The sequence below is a fragment of the Manis pentadactyla genome, chromosome 15 (genome assembly GCF_030020395.1).
Source record: "Manis pentadactyla isolate mManPen7 chromosome 15, mManPen7.hap1, whole genome shotgun sequence".
Classification (NCBI taxonomy): domain Eukaryota; kingdom Metazoa; phylum Chordata; class Mammalia; order Pholidota; family Manidae; genus Manis; species Manis pentadactyla.
Genome location: NC_080033.1, coordinates 6,504,524 through 6,530,835, shown reverse-complemented (window position 1 = coordinate 6,530,835; position 26,312 = coordinate 6,504,524). Strand labels below are relative to the sequence as shown.

The following is a 26,312-nucleotide window of genomic DNA, read 5'->3' as shown; positions in this document are numbered from 1 at the left end:
CTTGTAAATATGTGGTAAACTACTTTTGCTTTAGTGAATTTTATTTTTAAATGACTAAAAACAAGGAAAATTAATTTATATTAACCTCAATTTTAGCCACTTTCAAAATTCTTTACTTCGGTAGATCCGGTCTATTTCTGGTATGATGTTTTTCCTGCCTGAGGAAATTCCTTTAAAAATTTTGTAGTACAGATCTGCTGGTAGTAAATTCGATTTGCTTTTGTTCAAAAAAGTCTTTATTTTGCCTATTTTTTGAAACTTTTTTTTCATTTGACTTGAAATGTTTTAACAATATTTTGTTTCAAAATGTTAAAGATGTAAATCCATTACCTTCTGGCTTGCATTGTTTTTGATGTCTGTTTTTAAAAAAATCTCTGCTCCTTGTATATAGTGTGTCCTTTTCTTAAATGTCTGCCATCAATATTTCCTCTGCACTATTAATTTTCAGCTGTTGGCAGTAATGTGCCTGGCTTATTTTTGTTTTGTTTTTAATCCTGCTTGGGTGTTCTGAGGTTCTTGCATCTGGATGACGTCTTTTCTTATTTTTTGGAAAATTGTCAGCCATTATCACTTCAAATATTTTTCTTCTCATTCTCAAATCTTCCTGGATTTCCAATTTTACATATATTAGACCATAGAAAGTTTTCCCACACTTCTTGGGTACACCTTTTTTTAAAAATTTGGTTGATTTCAATTGACATGTCAGCTGACATTTTTGTCTGTTCTGTTGAGCCTGCTCAAAAGCAACCTTTGTGATGTTTTCTAGCATTTCCTGTTTGATTCTTTAATTTCCACTGAAACCCCACTTGTTTATATATATTGTCTGCCCTTTTTATGAGAGCATTTCACACATCAACCAGTTATATAAAATTCTTTGTCTGACATTTCCAAAATATGGTTATCTCTAAGTGTGATTTTAATGATTAGTCTGCTGTCTTTGGCAGAGTTTTTTTTTTTTTTTTTTTTGGCATTTTTGAATACCAGTTAACTTGTATCAAACAGGAGAGACTTAAGTAAATAGTATATATTTTTTTTGCCTGGAATAAGGTGCACCTAGTCTGCTAGGATGGGATGCTAAACAGATTTGGTCAGGAATTAAGCTGGAGTTGGATTTTGCTGTTCCAACAGTTATCTTCACTACACCACTCCAAAATTTTCTAATGTTACCTTGTGTTTGGGGAGGGGGGCTGATGTGTGGACAATTTTACCCTGTGTTCCTGCTCTACCCTCAGCTTTTGGTTATCCTTATGCTCCTGTGCCACAGAAGAGTTCTCTGTCCATGTTCTTGCCATTTCCCAATGTAGCCTGCTATTGCTTGTCACTAGAAACAAGCTAACCTACTTATGAGGACCAGGGATATTCTTTAATGTCCTCAGTATCAGTCTTGAGTAGAGATTAGAGAGGTCAGACATCTTACACATTTTGGGGAGCTAGGACTACATAACATGAAAAATGAGACAGAAGCTTTCTTTCCTCAGCTGTGAACAAAAAGGTGGATGATAATACCATCTTGTGAGCAATCTGAAGAGCTCACACAAAAAGTCAAAGTAAGAGAATTAAAGAAAAGCAGCACAAAGCCTCCTTAACTGACCAGACCAAGTCTTACCCTAACTTTATATTTTCATTTATATGCATTTGGAAATATTTTTGATTAAGCAACTCTGAGTTGTTTTCTGTTACTTGCAACTAAAAGCCTCTCGATAAAACTATGAGCTCTCATGATTTTCCCTTGTAAGTGATGACAGTAAAGAAATACCTTAGAAGCCCTAGATTTATGGTGACACTGTGCAACTTGATTCAGCACCTTGGAGACTGAGTTAAGTCAGTGTGTTGGTCTCCCCATTCATCCAATGGAGGGAAATCTGACAGAAAACTGTGATGTATCACTTTATAATAATACTGAATTGCACTGGGACATTCTAGGCTGCATGGCTTCTGAGACTTAAAGTTTTTTCACAGAAAGATAAAGTTGCTGACACCTAATTTATCTGTATCCTCAAAAAATCTAGAGAAGTTTGAAAAATAACTTCCAGGTTTTCATTCTTTAGTTTTGGCACTAATGCCATAATTAAATAGTACAATCACATCGTGAGTTCTTAATTATAACATCTCAGTAGTTAAATTGGTAAATGTTGATTAAAAATGTTTTTTTAATGAAGTACAAATAAAAAGACTAAGCCAAAATTTTGCTTGCCAGAGAAAAACCACTGTATACATGATGGTGGATAATCTTTCATACATTACCTACTCAGCATGCATTTGAACATATATGTTTATAGACTTAAATTAATTAGACATTACAAAGGTAAAATTTGTATTTTCACTAAACAATATACATGATCCTTCCTATCATTTTAGATCAATTCCATACTTTCTGTAGCTCCATATTATAGGAACATAGAGAAATCTAAACTATTTATTTCTAGTTTTAAAAAGTACCCTTATTGTACACATTCTCTCACTGCTAAAACTGCTTTAGAAATTTTTCTGATTTCCACATAGGCGTGTATATTTAACATTTTGATATATGTTGTGTGACTTCTTTAATAAGCTTGTACTTTTCACTCCCACCAACAAAATGCATTGTTCTTGAATATGGAGACTAGCAAATAAAAGGCAATCTTATCTTATGATCAACTTGTTTGATAAAATGTTAACAAAAATTCAAGATTTTTCCTTTCCTTGCATGAGTAGGAGGAGGGGGATGGAGAACCTGACAAAATTAAAATCCTCTAAATTCATCACAGAACCTGCCTAAGGAGGTTTGAACTGGACAAAGGCTGTAATTCTTAGAAATTGATCATATCAAAAGGACTTTGATGGAAATATGGAGACTAAGACCCAAATATTGTAGTTTTGACATTTATTAAGAAAGCATTTTGTATTGGTAACCATTTCTGACACTTTCCAAATATTATAGTAAAACTCTGTCTTAAACACGCAAGGCAGGAATAAAAATTCAATTATGTAAAATGCAGTATTTCCATTTTTGGAAAGTTAACCAGAAACCTTATTCATCAGTTTGTGCCATTTAAAGTGCATACACGTACACACACACACACATACACACACACAAAGCTAAACTTAAGCTGATGGTATATTATATGAAGGAGACCAAATGGTAAGAAATTCAGCTCATCTCTGCGATAAAGGTGGGAGAAAAGATGGGAGCAAATCCCAACAGGGTTAAAACCAAATTCATGTAATTTCAGGCTGCAATATTGCTTGATGTTCTTTCTATATTTCAAATGACATTTCTCTATCTGAAGTGATTATATTAAGGATATTTTCGGGATTCCTCTTCCAAATACATTTCTAAATGATTTATTTTGGGAAATAAGCTGAAGAAAAATTTGAAATATACCTTTACACACTTTAAGTCATTTAGTAAAAGGTGCTGAGGCAGGTGCCTGGGATATGCAATATCACGGTCTTGTAGACTTAGCAATGAGTGAAACCCCTTCTCCTTAGCAGACTGGGTCTAGACATGCTCTTCATTGTACAGTTGTTAAATTCCTGACCATACTCTTATCTTTTATAAGCCCTAGTGCAATGACCAAAAAAAGTCATGTGCAATGACTGCTGTTAAGACTTCTGACAAAATCCCTTAGGGAATCCCTTAGTAGGTATTCCCTCTGCATGGTCTCTTGCCTATTGTGAATGTTGAGGTTGGGCAGAGAGATTGTATTTTCATTAAAAAAACTTTTTTCTGCTATAAGAATTTCAGTGAACGGAAAATTTCAGCTCCCATTTGAGGACTTCAAAACAAAATAGAACACCATTTCACACAAGCTCATTTCTGTATGGATTCTCTGATGAAGGGTAATCCTTACCATACTCTTCACTTTTATAGAATTTATCACCACTATGGACTCTCTGATGAATCAGAAGACCGGAGCTCCAACGGAAACCCTTACCACATGCATCACATTTGTATGGTTTCTCTCCTGTGTGGACTCTCTGATGAGCCTGAAGGTTTGATCTCTGACTGAAGCCCTTCCCACACACCTCACATTTGTATGGTTTTTCCCCAGTGTGGACTCTGTGATGGGCTTGAAGACTGGAAAACCCACTGAACCCCTTACCACACTGTTCACATTTATAGGGCCTCCCTTCTGTGTGGACCCTCTGATGTGCTTGAAGGCGTGAACTCTCACTGAAGCCCTTCGTGCACACCTCGCATTTGTATGGTTTCCCTCCTATGTGGGCCCTCCGATGTGCTTCAAGGCGTGAGCCTTGACTAAAGCCCTTCCCACACATCTCACATTTATATGGTTTCACTCTAGTGTGGACTCTCTGGTGACCTTGAAGGTAGGCTCTCTGACTGAAGCCCTTCCCACACACCTCACATATATATGGTCTCTCTCCAGTGTGAACACTCTGATGGCTTTGAAGGTATGATCTCTGACTGAAGCTCTTACCGCACTCATCACACTGGTATGGCTTCTCTCCTGTGTGGACTCGTTGATGGGCCAGAAGAGTTGAGGCCTTACTGAAGCCCTTACTACATTCTCCACATTTATAGGGTTTCTCTCCTGTGTGAACCCTTTGGTGAATTTGAAGATTAAAGCTCCAACTGAAGCCCTTCCCACACTCCTCACATTTGAATGGTTTTTCTCCAGTGTGGACTCTCTGATGACCTTGAAGGTGCGAACTCCGACTGAATCTCTTACCACACTCTTCACACTTGTATGGTTTTTCTCCAGTGTGAACTCTTTGATGGCCTTGAAGGTATGAATTGCGACTGAAGCCTTTCCCACACTCCTCACATTTGTATGGTTTTTCTCCAGTGTGGACTCTCTGATGGGCTTGAAGGTATGAACTCCGACTGAAGCCCTTATCACACTCTTCACATTTATAAGGCTTCTCTCCTGTGTGGACTCTCTGATGAACGTTGAGAACTGATCTATGACTGAAGCCTTTACCACATGCATTGCATTTGTATGGCTTCTCTCCAGTGTGGACTCTCGGATGATCTTTAAGTTTTGAACTCCAACTGAAGCCATTCCCACACTCCTTATAAGGTTTCTCTCCAATGTGAATTTTCTGATGGCTTTGAAGATGTGAATTTTGGCTGAAGCTGCTACCACATGCATAGTGTTTACATGGTTGTTCCCTAGTGTGGACTATCTGAGGGTCCTGAATATGTGAGGCCAGACTAAAGCCATTACCACATTCCTCAGAATTACAGGGAATCTCTTCCATGTGAACCCCATGCCGAATGTTAAGATTTGAGCTACAGATGAAACCCTTCTCACACTCCACATCTGTGTACAGTTTCTCTTCAGTGTGGATTTTCTGATGGACTTCAAGATAAGACCTCTGATTAAAGACATTCCCATTCTTCTCATATTCATGGGGTTCCTTGCCAGTATGGACCCTAAAAATACCATTAAGGTCTAAGCTATGACCAAATGCTTTCTCATAAATGCTGTTTTTATAGGACATCCCTTCTGCATGAATAAGTTCATAAGTATTAAGAGAAGAGCACTGACTAAAGTTCTCACCGTATCTCCACCTACATGGCTTCTTCTCAGTACGCACTTTCTGATGGGACTGCAGATGTGAACGTTCAAAAACACAATCATCTCCCCTATGATGAACACTTTGATTAATATGGAGAACTGAGGTATAACTGCAGCCCTTTCCACATGGACTGTATGCATGGGGCTTTCCTGCTAAGTTTAACTGCTGATGAACTTCAGAGCTAGAGTCATCACTGAAAGTTTTTCTGTATTTAGCATAGAGGTAGGGCTTTTGCCCCAGTTGAATTAAGTTTTGATTATGCAATGCAACCTTCACAATGTCTTCTCCACAGTCATGGCAGCTGGAGTTTTTTTCTCCTCTGTGTACTCCCAGATTATCATTGTGATGTGAGATCCAACTAAAGCTGTCACACTTAGAGAAATTATTTTTCATGGAAATTTGCTGACATCTACACTGATAATTATGTAATTTGGTCAGATAAGTTTTCCTCCAAGAATGCTGGGCTCTCCAAGACGGATATTCTTGATTGTTCAGGGAATTGGAACCATCTCCTATATGAGTCAATATATAGTGCTCATCTTCAGAAATCTGAATTGGTATTCCTGTCCAAACCTGGCAGGTGGAACCACCTTGCTTTTGCAACCGAGAAATAGTCCCTTGGTAACTTTTCATGGAATCTTGACACCTTGTTAAACCGCCTGCACCTTGTTGCCAGGTCTGCCAGGAAGAAAGCTCTTTGGGGAAAAGATAGTTTAATCCCACTTCTTGGGTATTCTCCATATTATATTGACTCTTGGTTCCTATAAGGATAAAGAAAATTTAGACATGTACACAAGTGAATGCTTTTATTTAGGGATTTCAAGATTTTGCACTTAGGTCATGACATGAAACTTCAATGAACTAGAGGAAGATTCATGTTACTACTTCTAAGAATACTTAGAAAACGGCTCTTCTCTGATGACACCAGGAATGTAAGTAGGATCCACATAATTCAGGCTATATATATGCCTCAAAATCAGGGCTTTCCAATACAACCCAGACATCGAACATGGTGGCTCTGCTCAGAAGGCTAGCAAAACCACACACATATTATCATTATCACAGGTTTATCATGGGTTGCCTGGAGATCCCAAAGAGAAAAGAGAAGGGGATATTTTTCAAATTGGAAAGAATATAGTTTCAAGTAGATAAATGCATTCTGTCTTGATAACTTTTTGTTTCTGGCATATGGGTATGATAACGCTTTTGTTTGTTTGTAAGAAGACTGGGTATTAAATGCTGCGGAGATGAAGGTGATTAGAGACCTTTACTCTCTGCTTGAGGCTTCATATGGTCTACCTCTAATGAGCTATATTTATCATCATGAGAATAAAACGCTCTCCTAAATCACTGTAAGCCATAAACAATTTCCAACTCTTTCCAGAAGATATTTTATGATTACTAAGGGTGAGGGTACAGGTAGAACATGAAACCCTGTAACAGAATTCAACTCCGGAGAAGACATCGGAAAAAAATAGGGGCTGAGGGAGGTAAGCACGGCCAACTTTCTTGCCACCTGTAGGCGTCTTTTGTGGCAACTCATCAAACAGAACTCAGTGAACACTGGGTTTGGCTTGTGTCATTTTACTGGAAAATTAATGTTTACAGAATGAGGCACCAGAAGAGCTGAAGAAAGGCACATTTGGGTGGAAATGTCTGTCACTTTGTTATTAAAGCTCAGAGTATAAGCAGACGGCGACTTTCACATCCCAGTAAGGAATATCCTCCCTGAGGATAACTGGTTCAATAGGGTTGAAGAAATAACGTGTACTCTTCTAACACCTGGCAGTATGCTAATTCTCTATAGCATCCAGGAAAGAAAAAAACAGTTGAAAGAGGGTGTTTTTCTTGTTAACCTGAACACTGTCCTCAAACATAATCACTCCTTATCTAATCGGGTCTGTCCCTCCACACTCAAATATATTACCCACAAGGACAACCCTTTGTTTTGCGCACGGCACTGCCCTCACTGCCTACAACGCTCCCAGTAAATAGTTGCTTAATTAGCATATCAGGTACAGATCAGTTTGAGTCATCTGTACTTACAGAACAAAAAGGGCATGTATATGTAAGTTTATTTTTCATGGGAAAGGAGCTAGTGGTGGCAACTTTGCTGCAAAGCTGAAAGGCTGTATGAGAGGTACGACTGACTACATGCGGGGAATCAACGCTGAAGTGAGAAGCAAAGGCCAGAGGAATCTCTTATGACTGAATCTTTAACTTTTGAAGTAATCTTTTAAATGGCATGTTTCTTCTTGTACAAAATCATACCTGTAGCCCCACCTCATCCTTAACTTTAAAAAAGAAGGAAAATAAAGTGCCACACTGTTGACTGCAGGGCATGAAGCTCTAGGGCAGCATGCTGACTGCAGGCTAACATTTTATGGCATATCCGTATGTATACATCCTAGTGCTCTAAAAACAAATGCTTACTGATGTCTCCGGCTTCTCAGAATCAAAGCTTTCCTTTATTACATTAATATTTTATCACTTAAAAGGTGAAATGAAGGGACATATATGGGAGACTTGTCAGATAAAGCAAATAGTTTATACCTGAGAAATTGTGTTCACCCAAATTTATAAATGAACTTGACGAGAAGACATGCACTGCAAAAGAGCATAAAAGCACTTCATTGGAAGTTAGAAATCTGGGAATTATTTCATCTTCTAATGCATAATCCTGCATTAGAGTTCGAGAAAGTCAGTCACTCCAGAATTCCCTATCAATCAATTCAGTAACAAAGATGTTATATGTATTATAAATACCAAATAATTCCTTTAAATTTGCTAGCCATAATAAAGATAAAGAAACCTGTTTATATTTTCTCTTCTCTTCTCTACCAGAAGCTACTCAGTATCAACTCAGACAACCCAGGTTGACATTACCCTGCATTTTTACTTTGTTTTTAGACAGTAAGAGAAACTAAGGCACTCTGTGGGCAGTAGAATTACAGTAACAATAATGTTTTAATTGCAGACTAATGCTTAAACTGCTGACCCAGATATTCTCTTAACCCCCCCTGAGGCTTAGCTCTCTTTAAGAGAGTAATTTAACTGTTAGAGGATTTCCTGTCTCCACTTCTTTTCCTTATAATCGAATGAACTATCTTTTTGTTTTGGAAGGTTGTTAATTACTGATTAAATTTCTTCAAAAGATGTGGGCTTATTGAGATTGTCTACTTCTTACTGTATGAGTTTTGGTAAAGTGTGTCTTTCAGAGAGTTGGTCCATTTCACCTAGGTCATCAAATTTGTGAGCAAAGAACTTGTTCATAGTATTCCTTTATTATTCTTTAAATGCCCATTGCATCTATGGTGATGTCCCCTTTCATTTCTGATATTCGTAATTAGTGTCCTCTTTCTTCTTAAACCTGGCTAGCAGCTTATCTATTTTATTCATCTTTTCAAAGAACAAGCTTTTGTTTTCATGTATTTTCTCCATTGGTTTCCTATTTTCAAAATAGAAAATTTCAGTGAAATTACTTATTTCTGTTCTAATTCTTACTACTCCTTTTCTTCTGCTTGCTTTGGGTTTAATTTGCTCTTCTTTTAAGATGGAAGCTTACGTAACTGACTTTAGATCTTCTCTTCTAATCTAATGTATGTCATCAATACTACAAATTTCCCTCTTTGCTGCATCCCACAAATTTTGTTGTGTTTTCATTTTCATTTAGTTTGAAATATTTTTAAATTTCTCTTGAGATTCTTCTTTGACTCATGTTATTTAGAAATGTGTTGTTGAATCTCCACATATCTTGAGATTTCGCAGTTACTTAATTTATTGATTTCTGCTTTAATTCCATTATGGTCTGAGAACAGGTAGATGATTTTTATTTTAAATTTGTTAAGGTATGAACGAAGCAAAACTGAAGGAACAAAACAGCAGCAGACTCACAGACTCCAAGAAGGGACTAGTGGTTACCAAAAAAGAGGGGTGGGGGAGGGCAGGTGGGGAGTGAGTGAGAAGGGGATTGAGGGGTATTATGTTTAGTACACATGGTGTGGGGGTCACGGGGTAGACAGTGTAGCACAGAGAAGGCAAATAGTGAATCTGTGGCATCTTGCTGCACTGACGGACAGTGACTGCACTGGGGTATGGGGGGGGACTTGATAATATGGGTAAATGTAGTAACCACATTGTTTTTTCATGTGAAACCTTCATAAGAGTGTATATCAATATCTTAATAAAAAATTTTTTTGTTAAAGTATGTCTTATGGCCCAAAATGTGGTCTATCTTAGTGAATGTTCCATTTGAGCTTGAGAAGTATTCTATCTTTCTAATCATCTACATTAACAATGGTTCTGACATACAACTCTGTGCCACAAAACTGTCATTTTGGAATCATGGTTTTGAGTTAGTCCACAGGGAGAAACACGTAACATATGAAAACAAGAACAGGTTATGTGGAGTAGGGGCAGAGGGAGTAAAATGCAGAAAACAAAGATGCCCCTTATAGCATAAAGCTGGCCAGTCTATCACAGCCTGAGATCAGATATCAGAACCACTATTAATGATCAAAAAAAGCTACCTAAAAATTAATAAAAAGTGAGTAAACATATGCATAATTTTAAAAAGATTTCTCATATTAACAACATGGCATATATCCTTATCTTCTTTATGTCTGAAGTTAGTTACAGCAAATGTAGTAACTTTTCTATTAACAAATTTTGGCACGGAATAGTAATGCTAGATCAACATCTGACTGGCACATGTATGACAACAGAAAACACTTATGAAAGGTTGCACTAAAACTTCAGGTTCGGTTAACATACATTAAAGTTGTTATAATTTTAGCAATTATTAACCCAGTGACGTTTGATATTCTAATTAAGCCATAAAGAAATTAAAGTTATCAAAGGAAACAGCTGAGAACAGCTATCTGAGACCTCCTGATGGGAATGGGAAGTTTCTTTGTTCAGTGCCAGGTAATTATACCCTGAAGAAGAAGAATTAAAGATGAGGAATTTTTATGGACTGGCTCAGAAAAACGCCTACTTCTCAGCTGCTCCTTTTTTTTCACTACGGGGAGAGACATTCAACTTGGGACAGAGAAGGAGATCAGAGTGCAAGAAAATATCTGTGAGAGATTATTTAAAGATAATGCTGGAGAAATGTGGCCTACCAGTAGACTTGCGGCATTTCTAAAAAAATGGATTAGTGCTATGAAGCCAAGGAAGCTTCAATACTGAAAGGGCTTAATACATGTTCTGGAAATACTGGTCTTAACTGAAGGGAAAATTCCTCTTCTGGGTTTCCTAAAGGTGCCCAAATGGTGGTACCAGGCAGGGTCCCTCAGGACACCAGGCTAGTCATAATCAGATGAGCTGTGCCACTCTGGGGGTGGTGTGTGTGTGTGTGTGTGTGTGTGTGTGTGTGTCTGTGTGTGTGTCTGTGTGTGTGTGTGTGTGTCTGTGTGTGTGTGTCTGTGTACGTGCTCATGCCCGCATGTGCACGCACACTCGTGTCCAAGGTGCTCCTACTGATGATGAGTTTATACTTTCTCAGTTTGTATTTTCTCTTTCTCTTCTCCTCTACCGCAAGCTACTCAGTATCAACTCAGACAACCCAGGTAGACAACCTAGGTGTGGAAGTAGTTCTCTCTAGTAGCTGAGGGGTGTAAAAATCTCACAACACTCCTCCTGGTGGAGTTGAAGTCTCAGGTCATGACCTTGCCATCTGCTTTGGAGTCTGTCTTTCTGGCCCCAGATTTTCTAAGAGCCTGGGACAGAACAGAGGAGTATAAACTGGGAAGGACTGAGACATGCTGAGCGCCTCTTCAGAAAGAAGAAAACTTGGGCCATAACGATTTGCTAACAAACATGAAAACCTTTCCCTGATGAGAGGCAGCACTCCCTCTCTGTGGATTTGGTGTGGCATCTTGCCAAATATTGTACTCACTGAGGCTGCTTTCTACTCTTTTCCTGGAGAAAATAAAAATTGCCAGATACTTTCCTGAAAGGTACAGTGGAATCAGATCTATCTGGAACCAGCAAATTACCAAAAGGAGATAGAAGAGCAAGATAACTTGCAGGGAGCACCTTATTCCCTGGAAGATGGACATTACTAAAAGGATCTCCTGAAGAATAAAGCAGATGATTTTATTATAATTAGAGATGACACTGGAAATGAAAAACAGAAACAATGGGAAAAAAGGAAAAGCCCAGAAGCCCTTGGTTTGTAGAGCAATGATACCTGCATGACGCTACAGACCAGTAGCTTCCCTTTCCGTCCCTGTTGGCGGTTTCAGATCGCATCAGTAGCAACCAGCAGTGTTACGGCATAGTGCCGGTGAGGGATCATCTTTCAGAGCCACCGGGGACCATGCTACCTTATGTCAGTAGCAGCTGGTGGTGACTCTAATAGCTGGCTGACTCTGTACCTCTGATAAAGAATTAACCAGGCAATTCCATGAAAGAAAAACTAACTCAAAATAAATTAAAGAGTTAAACAAGACCTGAAGCCATAAAACTCTCATAAGTAAACATAAGCAATAAGCTCCTTGGCATAGGTTTTGGTGATGATTTTTTTAATCTGAGACACCAAAAGCAAAAATAAATAAATGGGACTACATTGAACTAAAAAGCTTCTGCACAGCAAAGGAAACCATCAACAGAATAAAAGGCAATCTATTGAATGGGAGAAAATAATTGTAAATCATGTATCTGATAAGAGGCTAATATCCCAAACATATAAATAACTCATACAGCTCAACAGCAAAAAAAAAAATAGGGTAGACGATGTCAGTAGACATTTTTCCAAACACACACAGATGGCCAACGGGTACGTGATACCATTAAGTATCAGGGGAATGCAAACTAAAACCACAATGAGGTATCACCTCACACCTGTTACAATGGCTCAAGACAAGAAATAACAAGTGTTGGTGCAGATGTGGAGAGAAGGGAACAATTATACACTAGGAATGTAAACTGGTGCAGCCACTATGGAAAATAGTATGGAGGCTTCTCAATATATTAAAAAGAGAACTACCATATGGTCCAGCAATTCCATCTCGAGGTATATATTCAAAGAAAGTGAAAAGACTAATTCAAAAAGATACATGCACCCCCATGTTCACTGCAGCATTATTTATTAATAGCTATGATATGAAAACAACCTAAATATCCATCAATGGGGGAATGGATAAGAAACTGTGGTGTGTGTACTTATTTATATATATAGTGGAATATGATTCAGCCATAAAAAGGAATGAAATCTTGTTATTTACGAAAAACATGGATTGGCCTTAAGGGCATTATGCTAAGTGAAGTAAGTCAGACAGAGACAAATGCCATATGATCTCTCTTATATATGGAATCTAAAACCAACAAAAAAAACAAGTTCCCAGATAAGATGAACAGATTGGTAGGGGCAAGAGGTGGGGACGTGGAGTGGGAGAAACGGGTGAACTGGTTTGTTTTTTTTTTTAGTTTAAATAAACTGAATAGAATTAAAAAAAATAAAAACTATAGCTAGATCAAGGGACAGTTTAGCTGTTAGAGGATGGAAGAGTGAAAACAGAGGACAAAATGGGAAGACACAGAGCTGGACCCTGAATGAGGAAGTTAATGCAAGAGCGTCTTAGTTGAAACTGCTGCATGGGAAGGGTCAGTTATAACGCTGGAACTGATCATTTTTGATACTTACTTTAGCTGACTGGCTATCCTTCATATTTTAAGAGTAATGGCTATCTATGAATACTCAAGGACCCCTCAACAGTTAGAAATTAGGACAGGCGACATTCTGGAGCATCCTTCAATTACACCAATTTATTCTATTTTTATTTTCTGGCTTGAGGACTGAAGATAGTGAAGGCCATGTACCTATTAACCAATTCATTCATTCATGGGAAAGGGAAAAGCAAGTCAGCCAAGCATCCTGAAGCAGAAGCATAATTTGACGGGTGTACTGGGCAGCAATGGGACAGTGAGGCCAGAACAGAATGAGCACAAATAAACAACAGTAAGTGAATATGGAAAAAGCTGAAGGGGGTTAAGGGGACAACACCTTAGGGCCTGTCATGTTCTGACTCGTGTCCTAGGAGGGGCTTTCTGGTCACTGGATCACTGCTGGGCAGTTCTCACCTGAACACTCATCTCTCTGGGCTTCTGTCTCCAGCATTAAAAGCTTTTCTTCTCTCTCCAGCTGGAATATAAGCTCTGGTTTGAAGGGCTGATTCCCTGTAAAAGGAGAGCAAAAGTTTTAAATTTTGACTAAGTCCAACTTACTTTTTTTCCTTTTCTGAATCATGCTTTTGGTGTTACGTCTAAGAACTCTTTGCGTAAGCCAAGATCATGAAGATTTTCCCATGTTTCCTTCTAGAAGTTTCATACTTAGACGTTTTACATTAGGTCTCTTACCCATTTGAGTTCATTTTTTTGTGAGGTGCGAGGCATGCGTATGGAAGTCCAAATGTTTCAGCATCACCTGTTGAAAAGACTGTAATTCCTCCACTGAATTGCCCCGGCACTTACATCTATAATAGTTTTAGAATTGCTTCTTCCGTGTCACAATGAACAACCCGCTAAAAAGTGTTTAGTCTTGCAATTCATTCTGATTCCCCTCCCACTGTACCTAAAACTACGGGTTTATAGTTACATATTGTATTTCTTAACTACTTCCAAGAATGGTTTTCTCTCTTCAATGTGGTTATGGTATTAATTTCAAATAACAACTGAGTTCATTTGTTTTATTATTTTTTTCAGTTTTAGATTACTATTCCTTCGCACTCATATTTAATTTTTATAATGTGTTGAACTAATGTATTTTCAAAAGTCCAAACTTGACAAAGAAGGTATACTCAGATGAGTGTGACTGTCACACGTCCCTTGCACACTATTACCTCCTAACTACTATAAGGAACTAACTTCATGCTTTCCGATTGATTCTTGTGTTCCTTCTTATAAAGATAAGCAGATATACTTATATTTCCTTATTTCCCCTTCTTTCTTACACATAATGTATATACAATTAATGCTCCTTTGCACTTTGCTATATTTTGGGAAAATGCTTAGAAGTGAATTGCTGGGAAAGGGTAAATCTACAGTTTTGCTTGTCAAATTGCTCTCCTCAGGGGTTTTATCATTTTATATTTCTATTTTTAGTGCATGAAGGTGCTTTAGTCCCCACAGCTTTGCCCCCCCAAAAAAGGAGTGTTAAGTCTTTAATTTTTGCTAATCTCATGGGTGAGAAATAGTATTTCAGAGTAATTTTAATTAACATCTCTTATTTTTAATGAAACTGCACATCTACTCATATGTATATATATTTATATGTGTATGTGTGTATATACATATATGTAATAATACACATGTACAAACGCACACACCCCTACCTCCTAGCTCTAGCCCCTGAGACCAAGACACAAAGATACCACAATAACAATGACGACACCGAGTCGGTGTTAATGGGACCTTGGTGTTAAGTACCATTCCCCAATAAAAGAAATGGATGTTTCCAGAACTGGGGCAAAGTAAAAGATGAACACACAAATGCATACAATGCTACAGGGTAAGAGAGCACTCCAAAAAATGGTGGGGGGCATATTACAAGGGCACAGGATTCAGATTATAGGGGCCAAATTTGGGAAACTTTAGCATCAAAATAATTATAGTGTTAAATTATAAAATATTTTTTAAAAGACAATTCACAAGTCCCTACAAATAAAAAATAAATAAATGATTAAGTGGGGGAGGGGCTCTTGCTTACTATAGAATGGTAAGTGCTGACCGCTTAGTTAAAGAAAGTACTGAGTCAGAAAATCATCGTTTTGGAACCATAATGGTAAAGACTGGATATGGCAAAAATCATTATTGAATGCTAAATCTAAAGGGAAATATCTGTGTGGTCTTAAAAAGTGTTGTCCTGTCACACAGAAAACAAAGCTGTACTGGTATAGTGGAGAAACTGGACATTTTGACTGGTGATTAAAATGAGGGACAGATGGTGCGCCTCGAGATGCGATGTCCTCAAAAGCCTGACTGACGCAGAGTGCCAGCCAAAATACATCATCTGAATCTAATTATGAGGAAATTGGGAGGAATGTTATATCAAAAATGGGTGCAGAGAGTAACAGCATTCTTCAAAAATGTCACTGTCATAAAAGATAAAGAAATGCTGTGGAAATATTCCAAATCAAAGGAGGCGAAAGGGACGTGACAGCTCGACTAGACTCGACTCCAGCCTACTCTTGCTCTGGAAGAAGACAGGTATGCTTCTAGGAATATAATTGGCTTTATCAATAAAATCAGAACATAAATGAAAGACGGATCAAAGTTATCTTATCTTTTATACATGAGGCCTTGAGCTACACCAGGTAGTTTAACAATGTGATTTATCTTCAGTGGGGATATGTAACAGAATGTTCCTATTTCTGCAAAATACCCTGTTCAGTGAAGAACTGGCCTTGCCCACTGAGAGGTCTGGCCCTTGCCCTCAGCTCTTGGGAGGTGATTCTCTAAGGCCTTGGGATGTCCTGCCTGGTAAGAGTGCCTTTTATACATGAGGCCTTGACCTACACCAGGTAGTTTAACAATGTGGTTGATGGTGGGGCCTTCGGGCCATGTGCTATTAGCTTGATTTCCAGAGGGGCTGAAAACTAGGGTCCGCCACCCACATGTCCAACCACATCTACAAGACCAAGCTGCAATAAGAACTCTGGACACCAAGGCCTGTGTGAGCCTCTGGTTGGCAGTACACTGTGCGTAGAGTCCATCACTGCCACGAAGAGTTAGCGCTGTTTATGACCCCACTGGGAGAAGAAACCGGAAGTCTGTGCGGGAAATTCCCTCCCCTGGACTCTGTCCCAGGTGCCTCCTCTGTTGGATGATTTTAATCTGTTTCCTTTCCATGTTATAAAGTGTAACCACAAGTATAACAGCTCTAGTGAGTTCTGAGAGTCCTTCTAGCAAATTATCAAGGCTGAGGTTCATCTTGGGGACCCCCAAGCTTACAACTGGTGTCAGAGTGAGGATGGTCCTGGGGACTCCTGAACTCTGCATATACATTGATGTACTTAGAGATAAAGGACCATGGTGTATGTAAATTACCCTCAGATGGTTCAGAAAAATATTATGAATATACATACATCTTCATATACACACATATATATATATACACACACACACATAAATATACATGGAGAGAGAAAGAACATGCACATACATGATAAAATAAATGGGGTAAAATGTTATTATAAGTAAATTTAGGTAAAAGCTATATGGGGAGGGGGCGGAAGATGGCGGCGTGAGTAGAGCAGCGGAAATCTCCTCCCAAAACAACATATATCTATGAAAATATAACAAAGACAACCCTTCCTAGAATAAAGACCAGAGGACACAGGACAATATCCAGACCACATCCACACCTGAGAGAACCCAGCGCCTCGCGAAGGGGGTAAGATACAAGCCCCGGCCCCGCGGGAGCCGAGCGCCCCTCCCCCCAGCCCCCGGCAGGAGAAGAGCAGGCAGAGCGGGAGGGAGACGGAGCCCAGGGCTGCCGAACACCCAGCCCCAGCCATCCGGGCCAGAGTGCAGGGCCCTCGATACTGGGAAAACAGGGCAGCAAGAACAGTGAGCAGGCACTGGAGGCTGGGCGACAGAGGACATAAGAAAAGCGCGCGACCATTTTTTTTTTTTGCTTTTTTGCTGCTTTGTTTTGGCGAGCGCTTTTTGGAAGTCTTAAAGGGACAGGGACCCCAATATTAGGGAAACAGGGCAGAAAGACCGGTGAGCAGAGGCCTGAGGCTGGCACCGGAGAATAAAGAAAAACGAACGACCACCTTTTTTTTTTAATTAAAATTTTTTTTTTTTTTAATTAAAAAAATTTTTTTTCTTGTTTTTTTTTGTGGTCGTTGTTTTGTTTTGGCGGGTGCTTTTTGGAAGTCTTAAAGGGGCAGGGCGGGCCACTTAATCCAGAGGTAGGGAATCCGGGATCTCTGGGCACCCTAACCACTGGGCTGCAGGGAGCAGGGAGGCCCCTTACGGAGATAAATAGCCTCCCAGCAGCTCCTGCTCCAACGCGACTCCACCATTTTGGAGTAGCTGCCCGAGCCAGGCCACGCCCACAGCAACAGCGGAGATTAACTCCATAGCAGCCGGGCAGGAAGCAGAAACCCTGTCTGCGCGCAGCTGCGCAGCACAAGCCACTAGAGGCCGCTGTTCTCCCAGGAGAGGAGGGCCACAAACCAACAAGAAAGGAAGTCCTTCCAGCCGTCACTCGTCCCAGTTCTGCAAACTATTCCTATCACCATGAAAAGGCAAAGCTACAGGCAGACAAAGATCACAGAGACAACACCAGAGAAGGAGACAGACCTAACCAGTCTTCCTGACAAAGAATTCAAAATAAGAATCATAAACATGCTGACAGAGATGCAGAGAAACACGCAAGAAAAATGGGATGAAGTCCGGAAAGAGATCACAGATGCCAGAAAGGAGATCGCAGAAATGAAACAAACTCTGGAAGGGTTTATAAGCAGAATGGATAGAATGCAAGAGGCCATTGATGGAATTGAAATCAGAGAACAGGAACGCATAGAAGCTGACATAGAGAGAGACAAAAGGATCTCCAGGAATGAAACAATATTAAGAGAACTGTGTGACCAATCTAAAAGGAGCAATATCCGTATTATAGGGGTCCCAGAAGAAGAAGAGAGAGGCAAAGAGATGGAAAGTATCTTAGAAGAAATAATTGCTGAAAACTTCCCCACACTGGGGGAGGAAGTAATCAAACAGACCACAGAAATACACAGAACCCCCAACAGAAAGGATCCAAGAAGGGCAACACCAAGACACATAATAATTAAAATGGCAAAGATCAAGGACAAGGAAAGAGTGTTAAAGGCAGCTAGAGAGAAAAAGGTCACCTATAAAGGGAAACCCATCAGGCTAACGTCAGATTTCTCAACAGAAACCCTACAGGCCAGAAGAGAATGGCATGATATATTTAATACAATGAAACAGAAGGGCCTTGAACCAAGGATACTGTATCCAGCACGACTATCATTCAAATATGATGGTGGGATTAAACAATTCCCAGACAAACAAAAGCTGAGGGAATTTGCTTTCCACAAACCACCTCTACAGAACATCTTACAGGGACTGCTCTAGATGGGAGCACTCCTAGAAAGAGCACAGCACAAAACACCCAACATATGAAGAATCGAGGAGGAGGAACAAGAAGGGAGAGAAGAAAAGAATCTCCAGACAGTGTATATAACAGCTCAATAAGCGAGCTAAGTTAGGCAGTAAGATACTAAAGAGGCTAACCTTGAACCTTTGGTAACCACGAATTTAAAGCCTGCAATGGCAATAAGTACATATCTTTCAATAGTCACCCTAAATGTTAATGGGTTGAATGCACCAATGAAAAGACACAGAGTAACAGAATGGATAAAAAAGCAAGACCCATCTATATGCTGCTTACAAGAAACTCACCTCAAACCCAAAGACATGTACAGACTAAAAGTCAAGGGATGGAAAAACATATTTCAAGCAAACAACAGTGAGAAGAAAGCAGGGGTTGCAGTACTAATATCAGACAAAATAGACTTCAAAACAAAGAAAGTAACAAGAGATAAAGAAGGACACTACATAATGATAAAGGGCTCAGTCAAACAAGAGGATATAACCATTCTAAATATATATGCACCCAACACAGGAGCACCAGCATATGTGAAACAAATACTAACAGAACTAAAGGGGGATATAGACTGCAATGCATTCATTCTAGGAGACTTCAACACACCACTCACCCCAAAGGATAGATCCACTGGGCAGAAAATAAGTAAGGACACGGAAGCACTGAACAACACAGTAGAGCAGATGGACCTAATAGACATCTATAGAACTCTACATCCAAAAGCAGCGGGATATACATTCTTCTCAAGTGCACATGGAACATTCTCCAGAATAGACCACATACTAGGCCACAAAAAGAGCCTCAGAAAATTCCAAAAGATTGAAATCCTACCAACCAACTTTTCAGACCACAAAGGCATAAAACTAGAAATAAACTGTACAAAGAAAGCAAAGAGGCTCACGAACACATGGAGGCTTAACAACACGCTCCTAAATAATCAATGGATCAATGACCAAATCAAAATGGAGATCCAGCAATATATGGAAACAAATGACAACAACAACACTAAGCCCCAACTTCTGTGGGACACAGCAAAAGCAGTCTTAAGAGGAAAGTATATAGCAATCCAAGCATATTTAAAAAAGGAAGAGCAATCCCAAATGAATGGTCTAATGTCACAATTATCGAAATTGGAAAAAGAAGAACAGATGAGGCCTAAGGTCAGCAGAAGGAGGGACATAATAAAGATCAGAGAAGAAATAAATAAAATTGAGAAGAATAAAACAATAGCAAAAATCAATGAAACCAAGAGCTGGTTCTTCGAGAAAATAAACAAAATAGATAAGCCTCTAGCCAGACTTATTAAGAAGAAAAGAGAGTCAACACAAATCAACAGTATCAGAAACGAGAAAGGAAAAATCACGACGGACCCCACGGAAATGCAAAGAATTATTGGAGAATACTATGAAAACCTATATGCTAACAAGCTGGGAAACCTAGGAGAAATGGACAACTTCCTAGAAAAATATAACCTTCCAAGATTGACCCAGGAAGAAACAGAAAATCTAAACAGACCAATTACCAGCAACGAAATTGAAGAGGTAATCAAAAAACTACCAAAGAACAAAACCCCCGGGCCAGATGGATTTACCTCGGAATTTTATCAGACATACAGGGAAGACATAATACCCATTCTCCTTAAAGTTTTCCAAAAAATAGAGGAGGAGGGGATACTCCCAAACTCATTCTATGAAGCTAACATCACCCTAATACCAAAACCAGGCAAAGACCCCACCAAAAAAGAAAACTACAGACCAATATCCCTGATGAACGTAGATGCAAAAATACTCAACAAAATATTAGCAAACCGAATTCAAAAATACATCAAAAGGATCATACACCATGACCAAGTGGGATTCATCCCAGGGATGCAAGGATGGTACAACATTCGAAAGTCCATCAACATCATCCACCACATCAACAAAAAGAAAGACAAAAACCACATGATCATCTCCATAGATGCTGAAAAAGCATTTGACAAAGTTCAACATCCATTCATGTTAAAAACTCTCAGCAAAATGGGAATAGAGGGCAAGTACCTCAACATAATAAAGGCCATCTATGATAAACCCACAGCCAACATTATATTGAACAGCGAGAAGCTGAAAGCATTTCCTCTGAGATCGGGAACTAGACAGGGATGCCCACTCTCTCCACTGTTATTTAACATAGTACTGGAGGTCCTAGCCACGGCAATCAGACAAAATAAAGAAATACAAGGAATCCAGATTGGTAAAGAAGAAGTTAAACTGTCACTATTTGCAGATGACATGATACTGTACATAAAAAACCCTAAAGACTCCACCCCAAAACTACTAGAACTGATATCGGAATACGGCAAAGTTGCAGGATACAAAATCAACACACAGAAATCTGTGGCTTTCCTATATACTAACAATGAACCAACAGAGAGAGAAATCAGGAAAACAACTCCATTCACAATTGCATCAAAAAAAATAAAATACCTAGGAATAAACCTAACCAAAGAAGTGAAAGACTTATACTCTGAAAACTACAAGTCACTCTTAAGAGAAATTAAAGGGGACACTAACAGATGGAAACTCATCCCATGCTCGTGGCTAGGAAGAATTAATATCGTTAAAATGGCCATCCTGCCCAAAGCAATATACAGATTTGATGCAATCCCTATGAAACTACCAGCAACATTCTTCAATGAACTGGAACAAATAATTCAAAAATTCATATGGAAACACCAAAGACCCCGAATAGCCAAAGCAATCCTGAGAAAGAAGAATAAAGTAGGGGGGATCTCACTCCCCAACTTCAAGCTCTACTATAAAGCCATAGTAATCAAGACAATTTGGTACTGGCACAAGAGCAGAGCCACAGACCAATGGAACAGACTAGAGAATCCAGACATTAACCCAGACATATATGGTCAATTAATATTTGATAAAGGAGCCATGGACATACAATGGCGAAATGACAGTCTCTTCAACAGGTGGTGCTGGCAAAACTGGACAGCTACATGTAGGAGAATGAAACTGGACCATTGTCTAACCCCATATACAAAAGTAAACTCAAAATGGATCAAAGACCTGAATGTAAGCCATGAAACCATTAAACTCTTGGAAGAAAACATAGGCGAAAACCTCTTAGACATAAACATGAGTGACCTCTTCTTGAACATATCTCCCCGGGCAAGGAAAACAACAGCAAAAATGAGTAAGTGGGACTATATTAAGCTGAAAAGCTTCTGTACAGCAAAAGACACCATCAATAGAACAAGAAGGATCCCTACAGTATGGGAGAATATATTTGAAAATGACACATCCGATAAAGGCTTGACGTCCAGAATATATAAGGAGCTCTCACGCCTCAACAAACAAAAAACAAATAACCCAATTAAAAAATGGGCAGAGGAACTGAACAGACAGTTCTCCAAAAAAGAAATACAGATGGCCAACAGACACATGAAAAGATGCTCCACATCGCTAATTATCAGAGAAATGCAAATTAAAACTACAATGAGGTATCACCTCACACCAGTAAGGATGGCTGCCATCCAAAAGACAAACAACAACAAATGTTGGCGAGGCTGTGGAGAAAGGGGAACCCTCCTACACTGCTGGTGGGAATGTAAGTTAGTTCAACCATTGTGGAAAGCAGTATGGAGGTACATCAAAATGCTCAAAACAGACTTACCATTTGACCCAGGAATTCCACTCCTAGGAATTTACCCTAAGAATGCAGCAATCAAGTATGAGAAAGATCAGTGCACCCCTATGTTTATCGCAGCACTATTTACAATAGCCAAGAATTGGAAGCAACCTAAATGTCCATCGATAGATGAATGGATAAAGAAGATGTGGTACATATACACAATGGAATACTACTCAGCCATAAGAAAAGGGCAAATCCTACCATTTGCAGCAACATGGATGGAGCTGGAGGGTATTATGCTCAGTGAAACAAGCCAAGTGGAGAAAGAGAAATACCAAATGATTTCACTTATCTGTGGAATATAAGAACAAAGGAAAAACTGAAGGAACAAAACAGCACCAGAATCACAGAACTCAAGAATGGACTAACAGGTACCAAAGGGAAAGGGACTGGGGAGGATGGGTGGGTAGGGAGGAATAACGGGGGGGAGAAGTAAGGGGGTATTAAGATTAACATGCATGGGGGGGTAGGAGAAAAGGGAGGGCTGTACAACACAGAGAAGGCAAGTAGTGATTCTACAACATTTTGCTATGCTGATGGACAGTGACTGTAAAGGGGTTTATAGGGGAGACCTGGTATAGGGGAGAGCCTAGTAAACATAATATTCGTCATGTAAGTGTAGATTAGTGATAGCAAAAAAAAAAAAAAAAAAAAAAGGTCAGTTCCTGTGTGGTAACCTCCAACGAGTTCTACACAAGGGTATAAAGGGCATATAAAAGTGTAGGCAAAGGGTCTGTTTGTGTTTATACAGAGGATCAAAGCCTAATTGGGCTACCCCGAAAATGAACTAAGATACGATATGAAAAAGAACTTCCAACATCTGCACCCTCTGGAAGACTCATGCCAGAAGATGATCATCAAAAAACCCCAACAAAGATCCACGCACTGCTACAGCTGTAGATGCACTCATCCCACCAGTTCCTGGACCTGCCATGGGAATGAGGAAGGAGATATCTAAGCTGGCCTGTGCATACAGTAAAACAACAAAATTGGACTGGATCTATACTGTTGGAACTCAACCAAGAATTTGGAGAAGTGCAAATTGTAGCGCTCCAAAGTCTTACAACTACAGACTATTTACTGTTAAAAGAACATATGGCATGTGAACAGTCCCCAGGAATGGGTTGTTTTAATTTGTCTGATTTCTCTCAGACTGTTCAAGTTCATTTGGACAATATCCACCATATCATAGATAAGTTTTCACAAATGCCTAAGGTGCCTAACTGGTTTTCTTGGTTTCACTGCAGATGGCTGGTAATTACAGATATGCTTTGGTTATGTAACTATACTCCTATTATGTTAATGTGTGTGTGCAATTTAAGTAGTAGCTTAAAACCTATACATGCTGAAGTTACTCTACAAGAAGATATATCAAAGAAATAATCAATCTTCCCATGTTTTCTTCCGCCTGCTACTTCTATAGCTTTTGTTCTTCCTTCCTAATTACAACCCTTAAATAGAATTCGTGCCTCATATCAAATTTACCGAGTATCATAATTCTTCCAAGTGGTAAAGATACCTCAAGACAAATGCTGGGCATAGAAGCCACAGGGCATAAATATGCAAAGAAGTAAAAAGCTAACTTTTTCAAACAATAAGGCTTCTCTCTCACTTATCAACTTCACATTTCCCTGTATGGCCCCGGAAGATGACTGGTTAGCCAGAGACAGGTAAGATTCCTCAAGGGAGGAACAACCTAAGACAGGCACAGTCGCAGGGGGACCATCAGGTGAGAAATTGGGGATCAACAGAGGTGAGGCTTAGAACCTCACCCCCCCGTTCTGAGAGAAATCTTCTGCATACGTGGATGTTTTATTGCCCTTGTCTAGCTTGGATTAACACATAGTCTACAGGCACACACCTGATCATCTACATGTGCTCTCTTACAACACTAAACTATGTTTTCTACCTTTATCTTGTATCTACCTACCACTTCAGCATTTTATTAAAAATAATAATAATAAAGAGAGAAATGTGGTATCCACATATAAATCAAGTATAAAAACCAAATGAGTATTCATATTTGAACTGACTGTTTATAGTTCATAATGCATGAGCAAAACCGAAAGTTTCTGTGATGACTGCCCTTGTACTGTTCACTATGTAACTTATTCATTATGTAAGAATTTGTTCTACATGTAAAAACTTGTTTGTTATGCCTCAGAAGATTGGAGACTGACAAAATTTAGGCTTGGGGTGGAATAATGATTGTGCATTGAGCATTGACTCCCCTATACAGAATTTTATTGTCATTAACAACCATTTGATCAATAAATATGAGAGATGCCCTCACAAAAAAAAAAAAAAAAAAAAAGGACAGACTTCCAATGGTAAAATAAATTAGTAACCGGGATGTAAGGTATAGCATAAGGAATATAGTCAAGATATTGTAACAGCCTGGTAGGGTGATAGCTGGAACCTAGAATTATGTATATAAATGTTCTACCACTGTGTTGTACACTTGAAACTCATGTAATGTAATACTGTGTGTCAACTACCCTTCAATAAAAAATAATTATTAAAAAAAAAAAAAAAAAAAAAAAGCTATATGGGTATGCTTGTTCTTTTATTTTTCCAGATTTTCTATAAGTTTGAAGTTATGTACAAATACACTGTTAAAGCAAAAAACAAAATACCTCCAAAAGATCAAGTTAACAAACAAAGCTCCTGAAACTGTGCAAACAAAAATGCTGAAGCAACTCACTCCACTGGTTTCATCACAAACCAATGGGATGGGGCTACAATTTGCCCAGTCTTAGTTCAGAGGACAGATTTTTGTCTTGACAAAAACATCAGAAACATTTTGTCTGTGTTGCACAGGGATTGTTAGGACTCTTACGTGACCAAACTCAGAGTATGATTCCAAGAGTCCCAGAGCTTCAAACACTTGAACACACAAGAGATGCCTAGGAGGCTGCCAATCGGTCAGGAAGGCGCCCGTCCTCACCCACTGACAGCAGGTTCCGGAAGTTCTCCAGCATCACGTCTCGGTAGAGCTGCCTCTGGGGGGCGTCCAGCAGCCGGAGCTCCTCCTCGCTGAAGACCACAGCCACGTCCGTGAACATCACTGGCTCCTAAACTCCAAACACACACAAACTATGTTTACAGAAGATGGACAGCACTGAGAAAGTGTCAAGGATGGGCAGCTGTTCTGGATTCTGAGGGACCCGAGGCAAATTTAGAAGCTGTCTTCTGTTTGCCTTCCACATCGCTAATTCCATCACCAAAAGGGCTGTAAGAAAAGAAATCCTTGTACTTAAAATTACCACCTTTTGTTAGCACTCATCTGGATGGGCCCCTGGAACTCTCCTGCATCATGAACTACAGATATTTTAAATTTTATTAATAATGCCATTTGCCCCCCAAAACCCTTTGTTCCGACAGTGTGTGATGGAGTCTGTTTTCCCTCTTTTACAAACACACCACTTACCTAATTTGCCCGACTCACAGACTATCGATCACACTTAGTGTTTAAGTATGTAGGTCATCCTCGGCGCCCCAAATAGAGTGTGCGGCATTTACAGCGTTTCGGTATGGGCTCCGGGGCCTGCCTGCCCATGTTCACACTGGAATGCTCTGCCCCAGCTAGCTGGGTGGCCTCGGACAAGTTGGTCATGTTCTCCACCTCTCCACATTTATGCCTGTACCACTGGGTACTGGCAATAAAATAAATGAGTGACTACAGGTAAAGCACATGGGAACAGCACTGGGTACACAGTAAGCACCCAGTAAGTGTTAGCTATTATTATGATCATTATCATCATCACCTCCGTCATCTTATTCCAGGGCTGCAGAGTAATTCAAGGAATTAATGATCTAGAGTACAAGAAACTCATTGAAACAATGCACACTTAGTTTTAAATTATCTACTATAAACAACGTTGCAAGAAAAAAAGAAATTCTTTCACATAGACCTTAGTCCCTGGAACTCTGTTGCTCATCTCCTTAAAATAAGTTCCAAAAA

At 39.4% G+C, this 26,312-nt stretch overlaps 1 protein-coding gene across 4 annotated transcripts in view; it reads right to left on the bottom strand.

Annotated features, from left to right (window-relative positions):
* Positions 1-2,848: 2,848 nt before the first annotated feature.
* Positions 2,849-26,312, bottom strand: part of ZNF112 (zinc finger protein 112) — a 37,658-nt gene continuing 14,194 nt past the window's right edge. For all 4 annotated transcript variants that reach the window (XM_057493587.1, XM_036918192.2, XM_036918190.2 and 1 more), the window contains 3 exons: positions 25,296-25,422; positions 13,612-13,707; positions 2,849-6,287 (listed from right to left, as the gene is read on the bottom strand). In XM_057493587.1, the coding sequence (XP_057349570.1) occupies positions 3,784-6,287; positions 13,612-13,707; positions 25,296-25,422 (2,727 nt within the window). In that variant the 3' untranslated portion in view covers positions 2,849-3,783. The remainder of the gene's footprint in view (positions 6,288-13,611; positions 13,708-25,295; positions 25,423-26,312) is intronic.